Genomic DNA, 13,678 nt, shown 5'->3' with positions numbered 1-13,678 from the left:
TCTGTTCCATTGGTCTGTATGTCTGTTCTTGTGCCAGTACCAGGCAGTTTTTAGAAATGTGGCTTGGTAATATAGCTTGAAATCTGGTATTGAGATCCCTCCAACTTTGTTCTTCTTCTCAGGATTGTTGTGGCTATTCAGGGTCTTTTTTTATTCCAGATGAATTTTTGGAGAGTTCTTTCTAGGTCTGTGAAATATGCTGTTGGTATTTTAATGGAGATTGCATTGAATCTGTAGATTGCTTTGGGTAGTATGGACATTTTAATGATGTTGATTCTACCAATCCTTGAACATGGTATGTTCTTCCATTTGTTTATGTCTTCCTCTATCTCTTTTTTCAGTGTCGTGTAGTTTTCTGAGTACAGGTCTTTTACGTCCTTTGTTAAGTTTATTACTAGGTATTTTAATTTTTTTGGTGCAATGGTATATGGAATTGGGTTTTTTGTTTGTTTGTTTGTTTGTTTCTCTTTCTGTGAGTTCACTATTGGTGTATAAGAAGGCCATAGATTTCTGGGTGCTACATGGCCAAATTCATTTATTGTGTCTAGTAGTTTTTGATGGAGTTTGGGGTTTTTTATGTCTAGTATCATGTTATCTGTGAAAAAGGAGAGTTTTATTTCTTCTTTTCCAATTTGGATGCCATTTATTTCTTCTTGTCTGATCGCTATGGCTAGCATTTCCAGTACTATATCGAACAGGAGTGGTGATAGTGGGCATTCCTGTCTTTGTTCCCATTCTTAGGGGAAATGAGTTTAGTTTTTGCCCATTGAGTATGATGTTGACTGTAGGTTTGTCATATAAGGCTTTTATTATGTTGATGTATGATCCCTCTAGTCCCACTTTGCTGAGAGTTTTTATCAAGAAAGGGTGTTAGATTTTGTCAAATGCTTTTTATGCATCGATTGATATGATCATATGATTTTTGTCACTCAGTTTATGTGATGTATCACATTTATTGATTTTTGGATATTGTACCATCCTTGCATCCCCAGAATAAATCCAACTTGGTCATGGTGTATGATCTTTCTAAGGTATTGCTGAATCCGATTTGCTTGAATTTTGTTGAGGATTTTAGCATCTATGTTCATCGAGGATATTAGCCTGTAGTTCTCTTTTTTTGTGGTGTCTTTATCTGGTTTTGGGATTAGGGTAATGCTGGTTTCATAGAAAGAGCTTGGAAGCATGCCTTCCTCTTGAATTTTTTGTCATAGTCTGAGGAGGATAGATTTTAGTTTTTCTTTGAATGCTTGGTAGAACTCCCTTGTAAAGCCATCCGGACCAGGGCTTTTGTTAGCTGGAAGATTTTTGATCACTGCTTCAATTTCTTTGGTAGTTATTGGTCTATTCAGTTTTTTTTTATTATTCCTGATTGAGTTTTGGCAGCTTGTATTTTTCTAAGAATATGTCCATTTCATCTAGGTTGTCCATTTTGTTGGAATATAGTTGTTCATAGTATTTTTTTAATAATCATTTGTATTTCTGTGGGATCGGTTGTTACTTCACCTCTTTCATTTCTGATTTTGTTTATTTGGGTCCTTTCTCTTTGCTTCTTGGTGAGCCTGGCTAGAGGTTCATCGATCTTGTTTATCCTTTCAAAGAACTAGCTCTTGGTTTTGTTGATCTTTTTTTTTTTTTTCAATGTCTCCCAATTCACAATACAGACCAGACAAAGAGCCTGAGCTGAGGTGTATATGGGGTAGGTTTACTCTGCCTCCTGTTTCTGTACAGTCAGTGTAAGCACACAGCCTGTGGTAAGCATCAAGACGCCTGTTGATCTTTTGTATTGTTGTTTGTTGTTGTTTTTTGTCTCTATGTCATTTATTTCTGCTCTTATCTTTATTATCTCCTTCCTTCTGCTCACTCTGGGCTTTTCTTGTTGCTCTCTTTCTAATTCTTTGAGTTGTAGGGTTAGATAATTTATTGTCATTGTTTCTTGTTTTTTGGGATAGGCCTGTATAGCTATGAACTTCCCTCTCAAAAATGCTTTCATTGTGTCCCATAGATTTTGGATTGTTGTGTTTTCATTGTCATTTGTTTTCATGATGTTTTTTATTTCTTCTTTGATATCTTTGGTAATCTGATCATTGTTTAGTAGCATGCTATTTAGCCTCCAGGTGTTTGATTTATTTGATTGTTTTTACTATAGTTGATTTCTAGTTTTCTGCCATGGTGATCTGAGAAGATGCTTGATATGATTTCTATCTTCTTGAATTTGAAGAGACTTTGCCTGTGTCCCAACATATGGTCTATCTTTGAAAATGACCCATGTGCACTTGAGAAGAATGTATATTCTGTGGCTTTGGGGTGAAATGTTCTATAGATGTCAATTAATTCCATGTGATCTAGTGAGTCATTTAGGATTGATGTTTCTTTGCTGATTTTTTGTTTAGAGGATTTGTCCAGTGGTGTCAGTGGGGTATTAAAGTCCCCTACTATGATTGTATTGCTGTCGATCTCTCCCTTGATATCCTCCAGAAATTTTTTTATGTATTTGGGTGCTCCTGTATTGGGTGCATATGTTTACCAGAGTTATATCTTCTTGTTGAATTGCTCCCTTTAGTATTATGAAGTGGCCCTCCTTATCTGTTGTTATGTCCTTCACTTTGAGGTCTAATTTGTCAGATATAAGTATTGCTACCCCAGGTTTTTTTTTTTTTTGGGGGGGGGGGTTTGTTTTTGATTTTCATTTCTATTCACCTGAAAAATCTTTTTCCATCCCTTCACCATCAGTCTGTGTGAGTCCTTTGTTCTGAGGTGGGTTTCCTGTAGACAGCAGATATATGGGTCATGTTTTTTTATCTACTCAGCTACCCTATGTCTTTTGATTGGGGCATTTAATCTATTTATATTCAAAGTTATTATTGATAGGTACTTGTCGCCATTGCCATTGTTATTCTTTTTTTTCCTTCTTTTTTAATTAATTAATTTTTTAAATAAATCTTTATTGTCCAGATTATTACAGTTGTTCCTCTTTTTCCCCCCATAGCTCCCCTCCACCCAGTTCCCACCCCACCCTCTGCCCTTACCCACCCCCCACTGTCCTCATCCATAGGTGTGCGATATTTGTCCAGTCTCTTCCCGCACCCCCCACACCCCTTTCCTCCCCAGTATTGTCAGTCCACTCCCTTTCTATGCCCCTGATTCTATTATATTCACCAGTTTATTCTGTTCGTCAGATTTTTTTATTCACTTGATTTTTAGATTCACTTGTTGATAGATATGTATTTGTTGTTCATAATTTTTATCTTTACCTTTTTCTTCTTCTTCCTCTTCTTAAAGAATACCTTTCAGCATTTCATATAATACTGTTTTGTTGGTGGTGAACTCCTTTAGCTTTTTCTTATCTGTGAAGCTCTTTATCTGCCCTTCAATGCTGAATGATAGGTTTGCTGGGTAGAGTAATCTTGTTTGTAGGTTCTTGCTATTCATCACTTTGAATATTTCTTGCCACTCCCGTCTGGCCTGCATAGTTTCTGTTGAGAAATCAGCTGACAGTCGTATGGGTGCTCCCTTGTAGGTAACTGTTTTTCTCTTGCTGCTTTTAATATTCTCTCTTTGTCTTTTGCCCTTGGCATTTTAATTATGATGTGTCTTGGTGTGGTCCTCTTTGGATTCCTTTTCTTTGGGGTTCTCTGCACTTCCTGGACTTCTATTTCTTTCACCAGGTGGGGGAAGTTTTCTGTCATTATTTCTTCAAATAGGTTTTCAGTATCTTGCTCTCTCTCTTCTTCTGGCACCCCCATAATTCGGATGTTGATATGCTTGAAGTTGTCCCAGAGGCTCCTTACACTATCTTCAACTTTTTGGATTTTTTTTTCTTTTTGCTTTTCCGGTTGAGTGTTTTTTGCTTCTTTGTATTTCAAATCTTTGACTTGATTCTTGCGATCCTCTAGTCTGTTGTTAGATCTCTGTATAATATTTTTTATTTCAGTCAGTGTATCCTTAATTTCTTGTTGGTCCTTTTTCATATCCTCAAGGGTCTCACTAAATTTATAGGCCTTTTCTAGAAAATTCTTGAAAAACCTTATAACCATGGTTTTGAACTCTATATCCAGTAGTTTGCTTTTCTCCATTTCTTTCATTTGTGATCTGTTTCTTTGTCTCCGCATTTTGGCTGATTCCCTGAGTTGATAGAGTGGCTTTGTGTGCTAGGTATCCTATAGGGCCCAGTGGCTCAGCCTCCCTAATTACCTGAGGTGGACACTCTTGGTGCACCCCTTTGTGGGCTGTGTGCACAGTCTTATTTTAGTTAAGCCTTGATTACAGTTGGTATCACTGGGAGGAATTGACCTCCAGGCCAATTGGCTGTGAGGATCAGCTGTGTCTAGCTGGGAGAACTTCTGTGCTGGAGACAGCCTTATGAGACAAGACTTGCAAAAGCCTCTGTGCTCAACTTGGATGGGGCAGAGTCTCAGGGCGGAGCAGACAGCATTGTTTCCCCGTCAGCCCTGCCCTAATAGGCTCCTGTGTCTCAGTGTCCCATGGTAATCACTGCAAGCACCTCTGAGAGAAGGCCGCCCTCGTTTCGCCTGCTGCCAGACAGTCCAGTTTCACCCCGAATGAGTTTGGGTCCCCAGAGTCTCTCCTGGAACTGGAGTTCAGTGCAGTCGGGAGCTTTTGTCTCCCTCCCACTTGAGAAAACCAGCCACACACTCAGCCACCCACCCTTTCCGCGCGCGCGCTTCGGTACCTCTGCCCTTCGCAGTTCCTCTGAGTCTCAGCGTGCTTTTCTCCCTCCTGACAGTCCTACCTCTCCCCGCATGAGTCTGGGTCCCCAGAGTCTCTCCTGGAACTGGAGTTCAGCGCAGTCGGGAGCTTTTGTCTCCCTCCCACTTGAGAAAGCCAGCCAAGCACTCAGCCGCCAGTCCTCTCCACGTGCACTTCTGTGTACCTATGCCTCCTGCAGCCCCTTGAGTCTCAGTGTGCTTTTCTCTTTCCTTCTAGTTGTAGAATTTCCACTCAACCAGCCTTCCTGTGGTTCCGGATGATGTCCGTTTTATCTTTTAGTTGTAGTTTTGAAATTGTGCGACGCAGCAGTTTAGGTGTTTACCTATGCCACCATGTTGGTTTCTCCCATTTTTATTCCTTATGCTTGTGTTCCTTATTCCCTTCCTATTTCTTCTTTTTACAGCAGACCCTTTAGCATTTCTTGCATTGCTTGTTTGATGGTAATAAACTCCCTCAGTCCTTTTTTGTCTGTGAAGCTCCTGATTTCACCCTCAATTTTGATTGATAGCCAACTGGGTACAGTATTCTTGGATTCAGACCCTTGCTTTGCATGACTTTGTATATTTCATTCCATTCCCTTCTGGCCTCAAGTGTTTCTGTTGAGAAATCAGTCGCTAGTCTGATGGGGGATCCTTTGTAGGTAACTTTCTGTCTCTCTCTGGCAGCCTTTAAGATTCTTACTTTGTCATTGGTGTTTGCCAATTTTATTATAATGTGTCTTGATGTAGGTCTTTTTGGATTCATCTTGTTTGGGACTGTGAGCTTCTTGGATTTCTGTGGGTTTTTTCTTCCCTATATCAGGGAAGTTTTCTGTCATTATTTCTTCAAACAGCTTTTCTATTCCTTGCTCAGTTTCCTCTCCTTATGTCACCCTTATTATGCGGATGTTGTTTCGTTTCATGTTGTCCCAAAGTTCTCTTATGCTCACTCCTGTTTTTTAAGTTTTTTTTCTAGGTGCTGCTCTGCTTGGGAATTTTTTCCCACCTTGTCTTCTAGCTCACTGATGTGGTCCTCTGCTTCTTCTAGTCTACTGTTGATGCTTTCTATTGAGTTCTTTATTGCAGTGATGTCATTTTTCATTTCTTCTTGGTTATTCTTCATCTTCTCTTGGTTCTTACACAGGTTGTTGAATTTGTCTTCCATTCTTTCAGCAATCTTATGACCATTGTGCTGAATTCTTTCTCTGACATGTTGCTTGCCTCCTTTTCATTTACTTCCTTTTCTGGTGATTCCTCCTTTTCTTTCGTTTGTGGGCTGTTTCTTTGTCACCCCATGATCGCTCCTCTCTGGATGTCTGGTTATGTATCTCTCTCTCTCCTGCAAGCACCTCCTGCATTGACTATGTTTAATTCACCAGTTCTGGGTGGATATTAATTGATTCAGTTATTTCTTCTCTCTGCTTTGTGAGAAGGCATAGGGCTCACCCGCATATTCACGCCGCTTTGTCTCCTTCTGGACAGACTTTCTAGGCACCCACAATCAGAGAGGCTGAAGTCTTGGTGTTTCTGGGTTTGCAGCTGAGGCAGCTCGTCCCTGGGCGTTGTGGTTGTAGGGTCCCGGGAGTATCCGAGGTCTCCCCGGTTGAAGGTAAGGCTGGGCTTCAGATCACTGCCACTCTCCCCTTCAAGATGGCAGGGTCTCCGTGGCAGAGCCGACTGCTCCAGGAGAGATTTCAGCAGCAGTAGAGGCTGCCCAGCCAGGGGAACCTGGTCCGGCAGTCCCCAACAATTCCTTGGAATATAACTGTCCCTCACTCACAAATACAGACACTCCCCGCACTTCCATGCACTCTCCATTTTTTCTTTCACTTACACACTATCTTGCAGCTCGCCGTCCCATCAGCAGCCATCTTCTGTCACTAATTTTTGACAGCTTCACTACCAAGTTCCTTGAATTGGGCCTCTTTGGATTGAGATAACTAGGTATTCTGTTTGCTTCTTGAATTTAAGGATCTAGTTCTTTCCATAGATTTGGGAAGTTCTTGTCCACTATTTGTTTTAACAGATTCTCCATTCCCTGCTCTCTTTCTTCCTCCTCCACAATGCCTGTGATTCTGATGTTACTTTTTCCAATGGAATCCGAGAGGTCTAACAGAGCTCTTTTATTTTTCTTTAATCTCAGATCTCTCTCTTCTTCCCTCTACATAATTTCTTGATTCCTGTCTTCAATATCACTAGTTCTTTCCTCTAATTGGTTGGTTCTGTTTTCTATGCTCAACAGTTTACTCTAATCTTAATTGCCTGCTTCATTTCCATTTATTCTGATAGATTCGTTTTTAAAGTTTCAATTTCCTTGGAAAAATACTTATTTTGTTCACTGATTTGTTTTCTGAGTGTACTGAATTGCCTGTCAGTATTTTCTGGCATCTCATTGAGTATTTTTAGAACTGCAATCTTGAAATCTCTGTCATTTATACCAGCAGTCACCAATCAGTGGTCCGCAGACCACTGGTGGCCCATGAGGTCTGAAAGGTTGGCAACTGCTGAGTTATATCACATAATTCCATGTGTTCCAGTCTACTTTCTGGGGATTTTTCATTTTCTTTCTGGTCATCATTCAGTGATTTTTCATGGTATTTGCTGCCCTCCTTTGTTTTCACATTTGTCTCCTAGAAGGTCTTTCTACTATATTCCAGTAGATGGCACTGAATCAAAAGATTTTTACCTCTGTGATCTCCCAGATTTGAGCCTGCAGCTTGGGACAGTTCGGCTGTGCTGCTTGGGGATGAGGTTTGTTTTGCCCTCACTGTAATGATGACCCCTTACCTCTGTTTGTCTGGCCCATGCACCCATCCTGGGGTTCATTAACAAAAGGAAACAGCAATTCTATTGCAGCAGCTCTTGGTTTATAGATCATGTGCTCCTGAAGCCAACGCCAATGGCAATGGAAGGCAAGTTTTGGCCGTCTAGTCAGCATCAGGGCCCTGTGATTTCCTTTCTTTATCTGAAACACCACCAGCAGGCCCAGCAGTGGGGAGCTGCATGGCAGCACTCCGTGCTCTGTTGGGCCAGTGTCTGCTAACTCAGTCACTGTTCTGTCTCCTGGTGGCTTGCAGATATGCATGCACAACCCAGACCCTATTAGTTCTGGTTGTTGGTAGCTCTCTGCTTACCAGTTGCAGCTTGCAGATTGCCCTGCTATCTTCCTCCTGCCCTCCCTCCCCGCCCGCAGGGCTGAAGGAAATGCCTGCTACAGCCACCCTGGCCAGGCTCTGAGTTCCCCCCTGAGCTGAAGGGCTGTGTCTGTAGTCTATGTCTGCACTTTCCTCCCTTCTCATCTCTCCATTTATCCCCGAATGCCCACCTTTATTTAGGTGTTTCAGTGTGCGGATCTCCCAGGCGTGCATCTGTGTTGATCAGGGACTTTTTTGTTGAATTATAGATGGTTAACTTGTTGAAATGTCAGGGGGAGAAGAAAAGATGTGCTCTTATGCTGCCATTCCTCTGACATCACTTTCTGGCCTCTGTGTTGATGAGAATGTGTCTGTTGCCTATGGCACAGGACAGCATATGAGAATAGACTTCTCTTTCTGTCAGATAAGTACTCTGGTTTCTAAAGTTATAAAGACCGTGTCAGTTGGATCCATAACCATGGCATTTTCCATAACTTATTGGGATTCATCAATGGATTGTTCTCTGACTGTACTGGAAAAAGTGTAGCAGGACATCAGCAGATCTAAACTGAATCTTGTGTGGTTATCAGATACCCTGATTACCAAGGCCTGGCTGACATTCAGGACTTGGGTTTTGAGAGTAGCATCTTTACATGTCTGGTGATAGGCATTGATAAGCCATATCCAAAAACTCAGCTAGTCACTAGAATATCAAATCAGATCGTGAACTTTGTGTTACTTGCTTAGAAATTATACCCTTAATTTTAAAAGCAATTTTAATCTTTTTATGATTTTGTTTGGACAAAAAGTAGAATTTTCAAGTAATATAAAGAAAATCCAAGTATGAATATGTTAATATAATCACTGGATTTTCTAATTTTAATACACCTACAGAATACAGTAGAGAATATATGATTAATTAGTATTTATCTAGACATTTTCCTGAAAGAACACAAGTGGAAATATTCTTTTAAATGAATGATGGTTATCTATTAACTCTGGATTCTCTTTCTCTTTCTTCATTTCTCACCTTTCATTCCATTATATTATCCTGCATTTCCCTTTTATTTTTGTTTCTGTTAAATGCCACTTCCCTTTTTAATTACTTTTTACCCAGACACTTCTGAGGTTGATTTATTTGTTATTAATGCTCCATACACTCCAGTGCCAGATCCCACTCCCATGATGCCACCAGTGGGAGTCCAGGCTTCCATTCTGAGTCATGATACCATAAGGATTACGTGGGCGGACAATTCACTGCCCAAACACCAGAAGATTACAGACTCTCGGTACTACACAGTCCGATGGAAAACCAACATCCCAGCAAACACCAAGTATAAGGTACTGGCACATGTGCTCTGGGTAAGAAAAGCTAAATATGGATATTTCCTCAATCTAAAGCTCTTGAATCATGTATTTCCAGAATGCAAATGCAACGACTTTGAGTTACTTGGTGACTGGTTTAAAAGCAAATACACTCTATGAATTCTCTGTGATGGTGACCAAAGGTCGAAGATCAAGCACATGGAGTATGACAGCCCATGGGACCACCTTTGAATTAGGTATGTGTTGTCAGAACCTTAGGTCATAAAGCATTTCTTCTCTGCAAGATACAAAAGTCAGTGGAAGTTCCTGCTAATGTTGTGCCACATTTCAAATCATGAGACTTATCACCTCCTTTTACTAACCAAGGAAGAATTGAGTATATGAATGTATTTACCGAACGCAGTGAGCAACTATAGCTGGGGTTCAATGTTTGATTTTTCAGCTGCTGAATTATGGTTTTTTAATCATTGTACAAGAACAATAACAGGATAATATAATACAAAGTATACTAAATTTTAGGAATCGAGACTTGAGTTCAGTCCCAGGTCAGCCATCTACTGAGTGTGATCATAAGCAAGTCATTCAGCCTCTCTAAATCTCTGTTTCTTTTACCTATAAAAGAGGGGTGATAACCTCTGCCTTTCCTACTTTACAGGGTTATTGTTAGGGTGAAACAAGGAGCAGATGGGAAAGTACAGGCTGTTATAAAGCACTGTGCAGATGGGAGGGGTTCTTGTCATTAGTCCTGCTTTCTGGGTAAACTTGAGAAAAAAAAAAATGAAGCGGCCTGCCCTTCACCAAGCAGCTACAGTTCTGCTTGTGGAGTCTAACATTTACCAGTAGCTCTCTTGCAAACCAATTAGTGTCTTGTAAAATCTCTCACTGGAGTATCCTTAGGGTTTTTGTCTGTAAGTAAACATGAAAGAGAAAAGACAAGTAAGCAAATTAAGGGGAAAGCAAGCCCTCCAGGTTTGAGATTCTGTTTGCTTTTTGCTTACCTGTAGGCCTACGCTTCTGCTTCTTATACTTTCCCAGCATGAAGTCATGTGTAACTATTGGTAGTCTCTATCTATTCCAGCCCCTATTTTTTTTTCTCTCCTGTATACAAATAATGAAAAAATGGAGGTGTAGTATCTCCCCAGTAGGCTGTCCCTACTGTTTTTGTTTTCTGAACAGTGGGTTATACATCCTACAGAGAAAAGGGTTTGGATTTGGAGAGCTAGAAATACAGTGCACAAAAGCTTACCTGGACCTTGAGTTTGCTTTCTTGGACAGTTTTAAGAATATCTTTTTGCTTTAATTCCAATCCATTAGCTAATAAATGACATTATGTATTTCCTTAGGATGTTTGCATTTCACCAGTCTTTCTTCCATTTTTATACCAGGAGGAGGCTAGCACTGTAGGAAGAGAAAATTTAAGGATGTTCTTAATTTGCTCATTTCCCTACTAGTACATTAAAAGTTTTCAGCCATAACATGGAAACAAGAAATGCAGTCATTTTTATTTTATTGTTGTTTTTTTCTATTACATAAAGAGCTTTATATTTCAGAGCAATAAGCTCAAATATTTGACTGTATGTATTTATTGCAAACTTTAAATAATAAACATCAGTTTATAAATAATGTGTTCTTTGAAGGAATTTGGGGTTTTCAAATAATTTGGTTAGAAGAGGCAACTATAAGGTGAGAGAGAAAATTATTTTACATTTAAAAATATCCTAACAAAATAATCCAAATTAGAGGAGAACATCGTCTTGGGAAAATTACATAACTTTTCTCATTTTCAGTGTCTTGATGTGCTAAGTAGGGACAGTGGTAACTACCTTTCAAGTTGCTGTAAACATGAAATGAAAAATTACTTTTAAAATGCCTGGCATATATTGCCTTTTTTATTTCCCTACCTACTTACCATACATATCCCTGGCCCCAGCCAAAATGCCAATTCTGTATCTTTATAGTGTGGTATTCTCTCTGATATTTTGCATATTCTTCTTTTTCTTGGAGCTATTTATAGGTAAACTGTAAGTTCTTTGAAGTCAGGAGGCTTTATCTTTTTTGCCTTAAACCCTTGATTATGACTTAGAAATGGAAAGTGTTGAGGAAATGGTAAATAAAATTGAAATGGACAGGAATTATTAAAAGTATTGTTATTTTGTAGTTCCTACTTCTCCACCCAAGGATGTGACAGTTGTAAGTAAAGAGGGAAAACCTAGGACCATAATTGTAAATTGGCAACCTCCCTCTGAAGCCAATGGCAAAATTACAGGTAAGATGCTTTGAATGTGTGTCTGTCCTTTTTACTGCCGGGCAGAACACTCCAGGAGAGTTCTGTGTTGGGAGAAGTGGGAATCTGAAGGCTGGCTTGGTCATTTACAAGGTGCTATGAGTCATAATGGTCACAAAAAGTAGAGCAAGGGGATGCTGCTATTTTCCCACAGGAACATAAAAATGAGTCACCAGCTAATTGTTCTAACTTACTTTGAGAGTCTGATGGGCACTGGTTACACTAGACAGCCTTTGGATGTAGTGATACCTTATGACATTTATTTTCTTCAGGAAAGCTGTTCTTCTCTGCCTCTGACTACATGACCTGCTTTAAAGACCCTGCCTAATTCTATAGGGTTATTCCCAATAAACGGAGATTGATCTCTTTTACCCTAAAGCCCATTAGACTTTTAATTCCTTTTCCCCCTCCAGGCCTGCTACTTTACTTTAGTTCCTGTGCTTTTACAACTAGTGTTAGCAGTTTGAATTGGCTTAGGCCTTTGGAGGGATATGGAATATTTCCTTGGGCTTCTAGAGGAGGAGACCCTTCCATAATAAACATTGTGCCCTTTTCAGCCATGTCAAGGAGGAAAGGGATTTAGCTGTTAAATATTTCCCTTGGAACTTCTGCCCAAGGGTATATGGTGTGAGGAACAAAAGTTTGCCTTCTGAAGTTCTTTGGTATGAATAGGGCGGCCTAAGAAAACTGAAAGCATTGTTCTGCTTCAGCTTTCAATAGAAACTCCTTTCCATAAATTCCTGGGCTTTTTTTTGGTCACTTTTTTAGGTTTTTTAATTTGCTTCTTTCATAAAAGAATCAAGCATGACTTGACCTGCATTGCATTGTACTTTGTCTTTAAAGCCCAGTAATAATGCACTGGATTGGGTCAGGTAGGCTTGTGCTTGTGGGTCTCTCTGCCTCAACCATGGAGATTGAGTGCCCTCTGGTGGAAGTTGTCAGGTGACATTGGGGTGACTTCTGCCCCAAATCTGGGAGAAATTAACAAAGGTTGCTGCCCATCTCCCAGGAATTTTTATCCTAGGAAGTCACATTGGTGAGAGCTAAAACAGCATGTTAGGCCATTATTGCTTTTCAAAACCACATTATTTTAATTGTAGACCTAGGTAAATTATTTAAAAATTAACATGTTGAAGAGATTAGATTATTTTCCTTATATGATTTCTTAGTTTCTGAGGGTGTTTAACCGTGTATTTTCTCTCTCTTATTCATTTTATTACTTCAACTGCTGATATAGATAATAACTCACAGCTTGGCACTGTGTAAATTGTGGTTGTCTCTATATTATGTTTAGTGTAGCATTTTGAATGCTTTTTACCATTGCTATTTAATCAGTAACTGGTTCTCTACTTGTTTGTGCTCTAACATATATCTTTATTGACTTACTGATTGCAAAAGAAAAAGCAGAAGTAAGATTTCCCATTAACTACTTTGGACAGGTTACATCATATATTACAGCACGGATGTGAATGCAGAGATACACGATTGGGTTATTGAGCCTGTTGTGGGCAACAGGTTGACTCACCAAATACAAGAGCTAACACTTGACACACCATACTACTTCAAAATCCAGGCTCGGAACTCAAAGGGTATGGGACCCATGTCTGAAGCTGTCCAGTTCAGAACGCCTAAAGGTAAGGCTCCGCACAGAATGTTTTATAATGTGTCTCGTGGGATTGTGCTTGCACATGTCACTTTAGCATGTACAGACTATGGATGATATAAGCAGTCTTTATGATGAGCCACAGTGTGTGTATTTATCTCAGACTGATCACTCACTCACCACTGACCACCAGAGGGGTGCTCCCTAGGTCACTTGCCTGACCAGATCACACAGAAGGGAACTCTGACTCCAGTTTATTCGAGGCAGTGATGTAGAGCTGTTTACAGTCAGATCGGGTGTGATTCTCTTTTCCTGTACAGAGCAATACTATGTTATTGTGATGGGTGATTCTCTTTCAACACATGCAGGCTCGCAATCGGAAAGGCTTAATGTAGACCTTTGTAGGGAGAAAGGGGACCCTTGAAAGAAATTCTAGATAAGAAAGTGAAGATGAAGTATTGAACCAAGTGAGTTTAGGAATAAATTTTAGTCAGGAACTGAGTCTCTGGAAATATGGAATATGGTTTCTCTACTTTAAAAAAAAAAAAGACTCAGTTTGTTTGGAAGTTTGTGGGATTTCTTTTTCCTTTAAAAATTTTGCCTGTCCCATCTTCAAACCTTGTGA

The 13,678-nt window shown here is 39.9% G+C and overlaps 1 protein-coding gene across 14 annotated transcripts in view; it reads left to right on the top strand.

The window, feature by feature from the left end:
* The window catches only part of NEO1 (neogenin 1), a 352,200-nt gene that overhangs the window by 299,244 nt on the left and 39,278 nt on the right, over nucleotides 1-13,678 (top strand). For 10 of the 14 annotated variants that reach the window (XM_080657724.1, XM_080657717.1, XM_080657723.1 and 7 more), the window contains 4 exons: nucleotides 8,958-9,181; nucleotides 9,264-9,402; nucleotides 11,325-11,432; nucleotides 12,890-13,084. In XM_080657724.1, the coding sequence (XP_080513850.1) occupies nucleotides 8,958-9,181; nucleotides 9,264-9,402; nucleotides 11,325-11,432; nucleotides 12,890-13,084 (666 nt within the window). The remainder of the gene's footprint in view (nucleotides 1-8,957; nucleotides 9,182-9,263; nucleotides 9,403-11,324; nucleotides 11,433-12,889; nucleotides 13,085-13,678) is intronic. The other 4 variants (XM_080657714.1, XM_080657720.1, XM_080657718.1 and 1 more) reach the window with 1 other exon arrangement.

This window comes from Plecotus auritus (assembly GCF_963455305.1).
Source record: "Plecotus auritus genome assembly, chromosome: 1".
Classification (NCBI taxonomy): Eukaryota; Metazoa; Chordata; class Mammalia; order Chiroptera; family Vespertilionidae; genus Plecotus; species Plecotus auritus.
This window is presented reverse-complemented; position numbering and strand designations above follow the sequence as displayed.